General features: G+C 44.0%; 1 protein-coding gene across 1 annotated transcript in view; it reads left to right on the top strand.

The window, feature by feature from the left end:
* CARS2 (cysteinyl-tRNA synthetase 2, mitochondrial) overlaps window positions 1-14,363 on the top strand; it is a 56,274-nt gene that overhangs the window by 18,265 nt on the left and 23,646 nt on the right. The window contains exons 4-6 of the mRNA XM_069970771.1: window positions 7,538-7,609; window positions 11,286-11,391; window positions 12,590-12,673. Of these exons, the coding sequence (XP_069826872.1) occupies window positions 7,538-7,609; window positions 11,286-11,391; window positions 12,590-12,673 (262 nt within the window). The remainder of the gene's footprint in view (window positions 1-7,537; window positions 7,610-11,285; window positions 11,392-12,589; window positions 12,674-14,363) is intronic.

Raw genomic sequence — 14,363 nt, 5'->3', positions numbered from 1 at the left:
TTATTGGCGGACAGTAGCGTTAGTAATATAGCAAATAATATATTTTTTTTTAAACTCAATTTTATAAAAAATGTAGAAAAGAGCAGTACAGAAGAGAAATAGCCCATGTATCTTCAATGAAAGAATATCATGTACATTTCAAGCATATCCATCAGGTAGTAAGTATAACAGAAGGCACTGCTTAAAGGCAAAATTCAGCTAAAACAAGTCATAACAAATTCACATAACAGAGGTGTTCGAATTACGCAGACAACACAGCTAAGTCCTATCAGGGGGTGATATTGTCAGGTGGGAATCTTTCCACGCTCCCCATACTTTAGCAAATTTTTTGGGACATTTACGGTGCAAATAAATGATTTTATCATACATCATTACTGTGTTAACTTGTTTTTTCCACATGTGGAGGTTAGGAGGGCGAGGGTCCATCCATTTAATGGCAATGGATTTACGAGCCAGAAACAACGTAGACCTTAAAAAAGTGTGTTGGTGGTGCGCCCAGACCTCCTCCTCCAACAAGCCAAATAGCATACTGACGGTGACAGTGAAACTGGCATTGAGAGGAACGAGGATAATAGCTGGGTCACTTCACTCCAGAAGGAGGCAATGGTCGGGAATATCCACACCATGTGCCAGAAATCTGCAGGACCATTCTGGCATTTGGGGCACGTGGGGGCTGGGATACGGCCCATACGAAATAGGCGCTGGGGTGTTAAATATGCCTGGTGGATAAAGTACAATTGGATAAGTTTGTTATTGGCCGCTGGGGATACAAATCTGTGAGACTCTAATAGGGCCTCACAGTCCTCCTCATCAAGGGTAGGAATATGTGCTTTTCACTTGTCTAGTGCCGGAAAAGGGCTGGACGCCACCACCGCAGTGATCAGGTAGGAGAAGAGAGTGGAGACTAGGCCTCCTGGGCCTTGGGATCTAATTACACCTATTAAGGGGTGCGAGGACAATGAAGTCGCTGGGGTTGGGAACTGCGCGTTCAGGGCGTGGTGCAGCTGGAGGTACCTGTAGAAGGAGGTACGCGGGATGCCAAAGGAGTCCCTGAGGGAATCAAAAGTACGTATGGCATGGTCTACATACATGTCACTCACATATAGGACCCCTACCTGAACCCAATAGTTATGGTCAGGGAGAGATAATAGGTGCGAGAGAGAGTGATTATTCCATAGCGGAGCTTCCAGGGGGGTACCCCGAAACTGCAATTTGTTGCCGGCCGCCGTCCAGACTTTACGGCCTACTTTGTGGGCTGGTGGGGCCTGCACCCAAGTAGGACCACAGTGAGATCGGGGAAATGAAGTCCAACAAGTGTTGATCAGGGGAGTGACCCGGGTCTACCTGCAGCCATGGGTTTAGATGTTTCAGTTGCCCAGCAAGATAATAAAGGTATATATTCGGGAGAGACACACCTGCATTATCCTTCGGGCATTGAAGTCTAGCAAATTGGAGTTTTGATCGTGACGAACCCCATATGAAAGGGATCATAGCAGAATCCAGATCTCGGAAAAAGGATTGCGGAATTGGGACAAATATATGTTGCAGAGTATAAAGACACTTTGGTAAAATCACCATCTTAATTAAATTAATTCGGCCCACCACTGACAGCGGTAACGAGGCCCAAACTCTAAATTTGTCAAGGAAATGCCCCAACAATGGAAGGGCATTTAGTGCTAATGTTTGAGTGGTGGTCTTGGCAATCATGATACCTAAATATTTGAAATGGTCCACTATGATCAAGCCTTCCAACATGGTGCCCACGCTACCGTGTCTAGATGAGCTGAGGAATTGTAATGAGGATTTACCCCAGTTGATAGAAAGGCCTGAATAAGACCCAAATGCATCAATCATCCAAATGGCTACAGGCAGGGACCTTTCTGGGTCAGACAGGAATAAAATGAGGTCGTCGGCATAGAGGCCGACTCTGTCCTCCCCGGCAGAGTGGGGGATACCTGACAGTAATGGGTCATGTCTAAGAAGGGAAGCGAGGGGTTCGATAGAGAGAACGAAAAGAAGGGGGGAAAGGGGGCAGCCCTGACGGGTACCTCGCTGCAGGGAAAGGGGGGGGGAAGTAATCCATTTATAGCTATAGAGGCTTTTGGGGCTTCATATAGGATAGAGATCCATCGCACAAAATCCTGTCCGAATCCCATCCTTCTCAAGACCTCCAATAAGAAGGGAATTTCCACGGAATCAAAGGCCTTGGCTGCGTCAAGGGACTCCAAGGCCCAATCCCTATCATCATACACCCCCCGCTGGACAATCACCTGTACCCTCCTCAGATTGTCTGATGTACTGCGGCCAGGGATAAAACCAGATTGGTCCAAGTGTATGATAGTAGGGACCACCTTATTAAGGCGATTAGCCAGTAATTTAGTTAGGATCTTGTAATCAGAATTTAAGAGTGATATGGGTCTATAGGAGCCACATATCAGGGGGTCCTTGTCAGGCTTTAGTAGCAGTATTATGTTGGCATCATAAAAGGAGTCAGGTAGCCTACCCGCCTCAAATGCTGCGTTAAGCACCTCCAGTAGTTGGGGAAGAAGGATGTCTTGGTATTGCACATATAATTCAATAGGGAAGCCGTCCGACCCGGAGGCCTTACTTTTAGCCAAATATGACAGCGCATCCCTGAGCTCCTCTAGTGTTATAAGAGTATCTAAGAAAGAAACAAAATCATTAGTAAGGGTGGGAAGGGGGACAGAAGTTAAAAAGAGAGAGATCTCTGCCGGGGAGCGAGTCAGCCTGGTACTATACAGGTCCCTGTAATAATGAACAAAGACATCTAAGATGTCCTCATTACCTGTGGCCAGTCGGCCCGTGGTATCTCTGATTTGGATTATAGCTGGAGAGGCAGTGTTCTGGTGGATGAGGTAAGCAAGGAGACTGCTAGATTGGTTGCCCTGTTCAAAGGAACGTTGATTAGTAAAGAACACCTTACGTTTCGCTTTTTCATGCAATACAGTCATATAGGATCTACCAGCCTGCAGCCATCCCAATCTATTTTGTTCTGTTGGCTGGGCAATGAACTCAGCTTCCAATCTGGCACATAAGGCAGCCGCCTCATCCTCCACCCGAGTCGCCTCCCGCTTGTGGAAGGAAATTGAGGATTGTACACATCCCCGGAGATAGGCCTTTAGGGTCTCCCAATATAGCAGGCGACTGTCCTCTGGCTGATTAGCTTGCACAAACACTATTGACTGGTCCGGGATTCTATCTCGTTCCCCAAACAATAACATGCCTGTTTTACGGCAGCGGTGCGGTAGCGGTGGTGCCGAGACCGGTGGCACTGGCCCCCGGCCTCAACGGAGTCCTGTGAGGAGTAGAATGCAGGGGAATGTCTCAGTTATGTCTATGTGGAGAATGATCACACTTGCTCGACAGGGGATCTCCATCCCGGTGGTCCGCGGGGCCTCTGCAAACATCAGCGTGGCGACGGGCGGCTGCGACCCAGTGATTGAATCCAGTCATCCGCCTCAGCTGGAGTGTTGAAGAACACGGCCCGTTCATCGTAGATAACCCGGAGGCCGGAAAGGACATGGAGTAGATGATGCGCCGTTCTCGCAGCTTTGCCTTCACTGCTGTAAATGAGGCCCTCGTTTTCTGGAGAGCAGCGATGTTGGCATTCTGGTATGTTACTTGGCCCAACCGGCGGGCAGCGGATAACGCCGCGTCCCTGTCCCGACTGCTGAGCAGGAACGGCCTCGGTGGGGTACCGGGTGGCAGCGGCCTGGAAGGTACACGGTGAGCTCTCTCCACTGCGAAGGCCATAGAGAAGTGGGAGATTCGCGTCTCCGTCTCACTCACCCGGGCCCTGAGGTTCTGGAGGTCCTGACGTAGCAATCCAACGTCAATTTTCACCTCCTCAATCTTTCTGGTCAGAGCAGAGGTGGATGTCTGTATAGCGGCAAGCAGTTGAGCCGTGACTTGGGAGAGTGTAGGCTCGGGATCCGGATCTTCCGAGTCGGCCGCTGAGGTGTTTGGCGCCATCTCTGCATCCCGGGCTGCTCGCTGCTGCTCGGCGCTATGTTGGTCAGGCGGACGGAAATATTCTTTGAGCTTTTCTGCAGCGGTGGTCTGCCGTGTGCGGTTCATTCTTTTACTGGGGCGACCCCTTGTCATTCAGGTGCAGTCTGGCGAAGTTTGGCAGCTTATGTCGCCAGGATAAAGGTGGTAAGCCGGTTACCAGCCGGAGCTCACATGCAGCACGCCTGCTCTGCTTGGCGGTTATTTTTAATTTAAAATCTAGAGACCACAGTTCAGGGCACTTTTTTTCTTTTTTTTTTTTTTTTTTTACCATGTGCTTTCTGTAGTGGCAATTGCAGTCAGACTGCTTAATGTGCCCATTTTATGTAGATAATAGTAAGAAATAGTAAGCTTGTAGGAAATCTCCCCCCCCCCCCCCCCCAAAAAAAAAAAATTCCTAAAGCTGTGACATAAAGCTGTGGCAGAAATGAACATTAAGATTTCATAAAATGCATGAAAAAAAATCATTGTGTGTCCAAATGCCCTTTGGCCTCCAGGTCCAGGCTCCTGAAGGCAGATTTTCTGAATTGTACTGGTTGAAAAAAACAGACTAAACACAGGAATTCTGTCCAGTACAGAGAGTCCCGGCTCAATGTGTCTATCAGTCACATGACTGCCTTCTCTCTGTGAGTGCTCAGATGGCCTGGGGAACACAGGACTTCCTGTTTTCTGCCTGTTTCCTGTGTTTTTTTTTTAAAAAGAGTCAAAAACAGGAAGTGCCGTGTTCTAAAAAAATTGAACGTAAATAGCAAACTTGCTTTATATCACATCAACTGTTGATTTAGATTTTGAAAGTTATAACGACAGTGACTCTTTAAAATAAACTAAAGCCAGTTGAAATACACCAAAACACTGTTGTATACCCCCCCCCCCCCCAAAGAGTTATCTTAAGAATATAATATAATGTCGAACCACGTACAGTATGGGGGGGGGGGGGCGGCAACTGGCTCATTGGTAGAGACTGCAGGGACAATTACTGAAAGAACGGAAGCCCCTTGTTACCCCTTGTGAGTGAATGGAGAGACTATTTACATGCTCACACTGCTCTTTCAAGTCCTTTAGGAGAAGTAGTATGCCTTGGACCCACATTGATAAACCTCTCACTGCACTGAAGAGGGGCAACAAGCCACGAAACAGCTGTTTACTGATGGGAAGTGTTTGACTTGGCATAAAATCCCCAGTCAGTGTTCTAAGGTAGAGTGAGACTTTACTTAAAGGGATATCTCTTTGCCTAAGAGGTGTGTGAGCTATTTTGAATAATCTTTTATTTCAGTATAGAGAGAGACAAGATGACTACCATCGTTTGAATACCATTACGGTTATGTTGATGTTCTGGCACACACACAAAGAATGGTTGCATAGGACATATGTAATATGGTCAGTAGAAAAGGTGATGTAAGAAATGAAATCATTCTTATATTATTTAAACAGACATTACTACTACTAGCCATCCCCTGGACATGTGGCAGAATAACTGGCCTATATCTCCAGATATTACCCTCTTTCTGTATTTCCTCAACATTTAGGTTATCCGTGCATGTGGCCAGTTTATTTATACACATTGTGGTTAGAAAAAAATTTAATTGCTAGGAACTTAGTATTTTTCCCTACTTATTGTAGTGTTCTGTTTCATTTACTGACAAGCCAGTTTCAGTGTTAAATCAATGATACAGATTTTCCATTGAAGCTATAGAAGTTTCTTGTTACAGCAGGGGTAGGGAACCTTGGCTCTCTAGCTGTTGCAAAACTACAACTCCCATCATGCTAAAGCTTTTGCTGTCAAGGCTAGATGGAAGTTGTAGGTTTGCAACAGCTGGAGAGCCAAGGTTCCCTACTCCTGTGTTACAATGATCCTGTTGCATACCTACCAGATATCAATGAGCCGTATGTAGTATTGGTTTCCAGAGTGAGCAGGCCCAGTGAACATAGTCCAGTTATTTAGGGCTTGTTTACATAGTTATTAGCCGCTACTGACCTTTCTATTTCCTTTCAGTCCGCTGTAGCCAGCTGTTAGAAAAGGAAATTCCTGTGCTTCTGTATAGACCCATATTTACATCATGTTAATATTATTTTTGCCAGATGTTTCTTTTAAGTCATTCTGATAGTGGTAAAATTCTGAAAATCCAGTATCCACAGAATAACGTTTTCCAGCTAATGGACTTTTCCATGTTAATTGGTTATTAAAAATCATTTTGCTACCATGTATATTCAAATAACTACTATATTATGTGTGGAGGTGTGACCATCTCCGTTTAGTCATTCTGAAAGTCCTTCATTAGTTCAGGTTTACACCCACATGTTCTGCTTCAGTGATGGGCGTGCAATTGTTAAGGTTTGTTTAAAGAAGAAAAGTGCCCTTTGTCCCCTTGGGCAAATTAGAGTAAAGATGATTGCAAAGTCTTCAGAGGATACAGAGACTCCCAGAAAGTATGTGAATAGCTGTGAAGACATTGTGGCACATTTTATTCACAGCTTGCAGCTAAGAAATGTTAGCATAAAAAAGTGTACAAATGCTCAAGCAGTCATCCAATCATGCGGTAATACCTCTGTTGCTAAGATGAAACCAGAACTTCTCCGTTTTATAAATACATGTTCTGTCATCATGTAAGGTTCTTGAACTAGGTAGTCATGGAAAGCTCACAGCTGACAGACTAGTTAACTTATCAATTTATATCAGGTATTTAGCCTTGAGGTTAGAGAGGATTTTTCAAACTTGGGAAACATATAAGTTATTCATCAAACAATGAAGGAAAAGATAGATCTAATGTTACACACTTAACCCTAATACCAAACATCACTAAACTGAATAAAGTGTCACTATAAAATTGTTATAAAAAACATTTGACATTTTAGAGAGCCATGTCAAAAGTTTTGATTGGCCTGGGTTTGAGTGTTCAGACCCTTACAGATCATGAGAACAAGTCGTCAGAAGACCGCGCTAAGCGCAGTCCTCTACCGACTGTGTCTTGTGATAAGACACAATCAAAGTCTATGAGCCTGAATCCTCTCACTAACACAGAGCAGGTAGCGGAGGGCGCGAAATGTTACAATTTGAAAGAAGTTAAAAGGGGTTATCCAGTGTAAAAAGGAAAAAAAAAAAAAACATGGCCACTTTCTTCCATAGACAGTACCACTCTTGTCTTCGGTTTGGGTGGGGTTTTGTAACTCAGTTCAATTGAAGTGAATAGAGCTCAAATGGGTTAGCCAGAGACAACACCACTCTTGTCTCCAGCTCAGGTGTGGTTTGCAATTAAGCTCCATTTGATTCTAAAACCCCGCCAAACTGTAGACAAGAGTCGTCTCTGGAAGAAAGTGGCCGTGTTTTTCTAATGCTGGATAACCCCCTTTTATGTTACTAAACTCATACTTCACCACTCTCGTCCAAGTGCATACTGCATGTATAGTATTGGAGCTTAGCCCTCATACAGTTTTTGACAGTTTAAAACTCCTGGTGAGTTAGTACTATGGCTGTGTGTAAACATATTCTTGCCTTCTCTTTTGGCAACAGCTTAAGGTGTCTCCAGTTTCCCTGGCTCGTACATATGAACAGGAGTTTAAGCAAGATATGATGGCTTTAAAGGTAAGGATGTTCGAATGGGCTCTAGACTATTTTTTTTTTTCCTTTTAAAGGGGTTATCTTGGATTAGGAAAGCACAGCTAATTTCTTTCAAAAACAGCCCCACACCTGTCCCCGAGTTGTGTATAGTATTACCATTCAGCTCTATTCTCTTTAGGGTGCTAACACACACGACCGATGCGCAGCAGATCTGCAGCAGATTTTATGCTGTGTTCAGTTATTTACATCAAATCAAATCTGCTGCATATCCGCAGCAGAAAATTCACTGAAATACAGTGTGTGTGAAGCTACCCCTAAGCGTACTGAGCTGTAAAACCACACCCAAATTGACAGGCTGCGACAAGCCTCACAAAAACTTTGGGTAGCTATTGAGGATCACCTCTCCCCCATCCCTCTTAGACATCTGGTCCTTTGAGACCACAACCCACTTATTTATGCCAAACTATCTTCCGTGCTAACCAAAGTCACCTATGATATTTCACTTGCAAATAAGAAATCTTTTGAATTCCTGACCCACCTTTCACCCCTTCTACAAAGCTGAGACTTACTGGATTTCTCAACTTATCCCCTCTCTCTTCGTCTCAACACACAACCATTACACTCACTGTTCCCAGTAGGACTGCTTCCAACGCACAAGGAGGTGTGCCAAATGACCAATTTCCCAGAGCTAGACTTTCTTCCGTTAGGCCCTATTCCACGGGCCGACTGACAGGAGCAAATCGGAGCTAATAGCGCTCGTTTGCTTCTCGTTCCCCGCTCGCTGCTGCCGCTATTACACACGGCAGCAGCGAGTGGGTGAGTCTGGGGGGGGCCATGAGGAGCTGCAGGGGGGCTGCCCAGGGGATCGCTGATCGTCCGGGCAGCCCATAGGATACAGCAGCATAGGCTGCCGACGCTCCTATTCCACGGAGCGATGGCAGCAGGTCATTGCTGTATCAGTCGTTTGTCTTTCAACATGTTTGAAAGACAAACGACGCAACGATCAGCCGACATGAACGATGTCGGCTGATCGTTGCTGTCAATTCCACGGGACTATTATCGGCTGTAGTGGCTGATAATCGTACCGTGGAATAGGGCCTTTAGGGTTCGTTCACACGTACAAGATCCGCAGCAGATTTGATGTTGTGTTCAGTTATTAAGATCAAATCTGCTGAGAATCTGCACCATCAGATATGCTGTGGATCCTGTATGTGTGAACGCACCCTTACGCGAGATTGCTTATCTCACTGTAATCCTTTAATTACCTCCCTACAGATCTTTCCCAGCCCATTTGGTTTGAGAAATTGATTCTACAAGTGAAGCCCCTTCAAGAAATTCCTTTCTATGTTTTTTAAACACCTCCTCGTAGAAACCTCCTCAGACGGTGCAGCCTCATGCACCATCTTACAAGCCTGGGAAAGGACCTAGAGGTCACCTTTACCAAGCCTAAGATTAAATCTATTCTTGTTGCTCCTAAACTCCCCTCTAGATGCATTAGGCTACAAGAGAACTGATACAAAGTCCTCTCCTTCTGGTATCTCACTCCTTCTAAATTACACAAATTTAACCCCCAGTAGTCTGATATCTGCTGGAGATGTGGTGTGACCCCTGGTTCCTACATGCATATGTGGTGGCACTGTCGGGGGATTACCAATTTTTGGAGTAGTATCTCCTCTCGTATCAGTGGACTTATTGGTCTCCCTCACCCCTGAGACTTGCCTTCTCCAGCTCCTACCTCTCTCTAACCACTCAGTGGCGTGTCAGTCCACTGCTAGCTGCAACCAGACTTCTCATTAAAGGGATACTCCGGGCAAAATGTATTTTTTAATATGTAATTTCACAAGGAAAAATCAAAAACAAAAGTCTTAAGCAGCACCAGTTAGAAAATGTATGAGCTTGGGTGCATGTCTCACCGGACCGGACCCAGGTTCGTGTTGAAATCCAAAAGAAATGTAGAAGAGACTGCACACCCAAAAAAGATCTTCACTTTAATCACACCAGTTCAATGTTTCGGCTATAGAAGCAGCCTTTCTCAAGCACTGCTGTGATTAAAGTGAAGATCTTTTTTGGATGTGCAGTCTCTTCTACATTTCTTTTGGATTTCACAAGGAAAGTTATACAAATCACTAATATACACTTATTATGGGAAATTCACATTATAGGGCAATTTCCCTCAATTTAGTACAGCAGGCAGGCTCACTTCCTCAAAAAAAAAAAAAAGGGACGTCACGTTGGTGCATGTAGAAGTATAGAATTAGAATAGACGCAGATGAATCAGTGCCTTTCCCTCCCTTCCTGTGCTTGCAACATCCCATCCCACTGCCTGTCTCCCTACGTGCTTTCTGGTCCTGATACACCCGGTCCCATGCAGCTCCTTATTTGCCGCTCACCCGGCTGCAGAGGCCGTCCAGCTGCCTGACTACTCACCCAGCCACCCGGTCCCATACAGAAGCGCTCACCCCATCCCGGTGCCGGCAGTCGGGCAGTTGGACGGCCTCTGCAGCCGGGTGAGTGGCAAATAAGGAGCGCTCACCCCACTGCATGGGACCAGGTGTATCAGGCCGGAAAGCACGTAAGGAGACAGGCAGTGGGATGGGACATTGCAAGCACAGGAAGGGAGGGAAAGGCACTGATTCATCTACGTCTATTCTAATTCTATACTTCTACATGCGCCCCCTGCTGGTGCATACACTTGAGACATGACGTCATGTTTTTTTTTGAGGAAGTGAGCCTGCCTGATGTACTAAATTGAGGGAAATTGCCCTATATGTGCATTTCCCATAATAAGTGTATATTAGTGATTTGTATAACTTTCCTTATGAAATTACATATTAAAAAATACATTTTGCCCCGAGTACCCCTTTAAAGCCTCCTGGAAGTTGGTCACACCCCCTTTAGAGCAGAGAGTTGACCAGCTATACCACCTAGAGGAGTTGGCCTTTTTGGATCAGAGACGCCATCACACTTTTGCTAAAATTTGGTCTCCTTGGGCCAAATTCAGAAAGTTCTGCTTGGCCAACTGACTTTCCTTTTGTGTTTCCTTTGTGTGTTCTTGGTGCAATACCCTCCCTTCTTTCCACCCCTTTCCCCCCAAGTTAGAAAATACAAAAGTACTGTCTGTGTTTTTATTGCCAAGACTGTTCAAACTAACTTCCGCCTCCTTTTGTCAAGGCGGGACAAATTTGGACTATACTTGATTTTTTTTTCAACTGAATATATGTCTGTGCAATCTGATGTTTTCCTTTGAATGTACTTTTGAATAAAAAAAAGTTTTAAAACAGTTTTAAAACAAAGATTGTGGGTACAGAGTCGCTTTAAAGATTGATCAACACACTAATAGACATTTTAGGTGGAGAATTACTTTACTCTTCTGTTTCTCATACTGATAGAAAATGTTTGTTTGTTTGTTTTATTTTCATTGGCACGCAGAGCACAATATTCATATCTTCAATTGCAAAAATGAGATGAAGAGGGTCAAGGCAATAGTCTGAACACTTTTTACTGCTTTTTATTTCTGGCCCATGATTTTTATTTCCCCTGAAAGTATACAGTCTCTGCTAATATTTTTTATTATTATTATTATTATTATTATTATTATTATTATTATTATTATTATTATTATTATTATTATTGTGATTCTGTGATTATTGGGTTGTTATGTATTTATTTATTTATAAATAATGTTCTTGTCTTTATATAGGTTCTCCCTCCCACAATATATATGAGAGTTACTGAACATATTCCACAGATCATATCTTTTATACAGCAGATCATTTCTAATGGACATGCATATGCTACACCACTTGGTAAGGGTCTAAACGTTTCATACCTGACAAAGGCAAGCACAGTAAAATTGAGATGCTGTCTACTTGTCGCTCTAGTTGTTGACATGCTGGGCAAGTAAGGAGATGCTTTTTATAATAGATCCTCATTAGATGGTTAAAGTAATTCCAGGAGCAGAAATTGAGAGAATATGCATGCTGAAAATAATGATCTAAGCAGTTTATCACGTTGTACCTTTCTTCATTTTCTAAATTGCAAACTTGACGTGTCTGGTGATATTGGCCACCCTTAAGGTTTCCAATTTAAATATTAATAAAATAATGTGGCCTATAACGTGTCTCACAATGTCAAAGACACCAGAGCTGTATGAGCAGAAAATTAATTTGTAGCTCAGGAAGCCTGTAACATGCTGTGCATATTCTTAGTGACTTTCAGCTAAGCTGAAATATCCTTGAAAAGCGTCTGATCTGTTTTGTATGCAATGTTTGTGGATTTCTGTGCTGACCATTAGAAGAATGCTTATATTGTCTTTTTCTACTTCTTTACCAATTTATGTCATGGGTCTCCAAACTGCGGCCCACCAGCTGTTGCAAAACTACAATTCCCATCATGCCCAGACAGCTAAAGCTTTGGATTTGGCTGTCCGAGCATAATGGGTAATATAGTATTGCAACAGCTGGAGGGCCGCGGTTTGGAGACCCACGATTTATGTTTTTGGTGAATTTGAGTACTTACAGTCTAGCAGTTGTCCTAAAGGTGGCCTTACTGGGTTGATATGAGGCGCTAACAAACATTATCTATAGGAAAGACACCTCTCGCTTGACTGACTTTTACGTTAAATATGGCCACCTTTTGCCATATCTAGCAGTTTTATAACTCTACACATTTGAATATGTTACACCCTAAAGCGAATGTACTATCAGGTACATCCACTTTAAGTTCTGTACGTGTATAGAATGGCATGGGGAAGCCAGTGCAGCAGTCCTTTTTTTGAACCGCTGCCCAATTCCCGAGTACAGCGCCGTTCTATTCCAGGGCACCGGCCAGGGGTGAAGCACTGGAGGTGGCCCAGCCAGCCACATGTGCAGAACCTAAAGCGAATGTACACGATGGTACATTCGCTTTACTTCCAAAGGACTCCTTCAGCTATAAATGTTACACCCAGTGAGCTATGTTAGTGATCCACTCAACTTTTAACTGCACTTTCTTCATATTATTTAGGGAATGTGTATTTTGATGTCCAGTCAATTGGCAAAAGATATGGGAAGTTTATTGGTTCTTTTTCAGATACGGACACAGAGCCAGGTCAGTATATTGGTTAGGACAATATATTTTAGATATTGGTCACTTGTATTGTCCTGTTTGGCATTCATTGATATATATATATATATATATATATATATATATATATATATATATATATATATATATAGCTTACTGTAATACATTAGAACCCCGGAACTAATTTGCAGTCTGTCATCATTTATATTGCATGTTTTTTTGTTATTATTAACATCACCATAGCAAAAATGGGAACATATTGAATATATAATACAATGCCAACATTGTATGCATTGTATTTTATCTGGCTTCCTGATGACCATGCTGAAGGAAAATTCAGCTTATGATGGGGATTCATATGCAATTCTTGTACCATAGGCTGGTGGGTTGCACCAGCCATGTGCTGAATGATGATGGTGTTTCAGGAGTAAAGCATGTGTTCCAGTATACTATGGCATGCAGCTTTAGCTGTATTCTAATGATTTGCCCAATGCATAGATTATAAGTTTCCCTTTTAAGAATAAGAAGTGTCATTTACTACCGTTTTGGGCTACATAGACCCCTTATAGAATCCATTTCCTGCATGAGTAGACGGCAGGTTCTGCTAAGTAGAAGTCTCAGTATTTACAGTGTTTCCCCGAAAATAAGACATCCTCCAAAAATAATACACCCCAGCTAGCCTACCAACTAGCCTAAAATAACGCACCCCCCAAAAGTAAGGCCGCTAACCACCCACTCGACCCAGCCCCCCCCCCTCACCTACTCCCCTCGTGGTTCATGGCCCCCACGTCCATCCGCATGTCCTGCCGTCCTGTTGCACTGCTGCATGTCCCACTGCACCCTACTGGTCTCCTGCACTTTTACAGGACGTTTGTAAGTATGCTGGGGGGGGGGGGGGGTCCGGAGGGAGAGAGCCTAGGGGGAGGCCGGTGGGACAGAAATAAGACATAGTGCCTCTTTGGGAGGAAAAATTAATATAAGGCACTGTCGTATTTTCAGGGAAACACGGTGGACCTGACCAATCTAAAATTTTGACATGGCTCTTGACATGTTAAAAGTTTTTGTTTTGTTGTTTTAATTATAGTAACATGACCCACGGATGGATCGGTGCCGATGCCGCAGTCCATTTTTCGAACCGCGGCCCGATTCCCGTGTACAGCGGCGTTCTATCCACTGGTATCGGGCCGGGGCTGACGCACTGCAGGCAGGCCGGCCCGCCCCCAGTGGGAGGAATCCCCCACCCCTCTATGACGCGACTCCATTGATTCTAACGGAGCCGCGTCATAGAGGGGTGGGGGATTCCTGCCACTGGGTGCTTAAGCAACTGCCCGGTACCCGTGGATAGAACAGCGCCGTACATGGGAATCGGCGCAGGGGAGCCGGTGCCGCGGTTCATGGTACATTCGCTTTAATGTTGTAATTTTTATTTTCTTTGACTACTACTATGGTAAACACATTATATGAGGAATTTACTAAAACAGTCTCATTTCTTAGGCTGTGTTTACACATAGTATTTTGGTCAGTATTTTAGTCATAATTTTTAGCCAAACCAGGGGAAGAGCTGACAGAGAGCAATTATATTGGAAAGATTTGCACCTTTTGATGTGTTTTCGACCAACTTTTAATTTTGGTTGAAAAATACTCACTGAAATAATGTGTGAACAGAGCCTTAGACAGGGCAAATGTAGACAAACTTCAAATGTGCCAGATTTAT

This window comes from Dendropsophus ebraccatus, chromosome 5 (genome assembly GCF_027789765.1).
Source record: "Dendropsophus ebraccatus isolate aDenEbr1 chromosome 5, aDenEbr1.pat, whole genome shotgun sequence".
In the NCBI taxonomy this organism is placed as follows: domain Eukaryota; kingdom Metazoa; phylum Chordata; class Amphibia; order Anura; family Hylidae; genus Dendropsophus; species Dendropsophus ebraccatus.
Note: the sequence above shows the minus strand (reverse complement) of the source record. Positions and strands in the feature narration are given on the sequence as shown.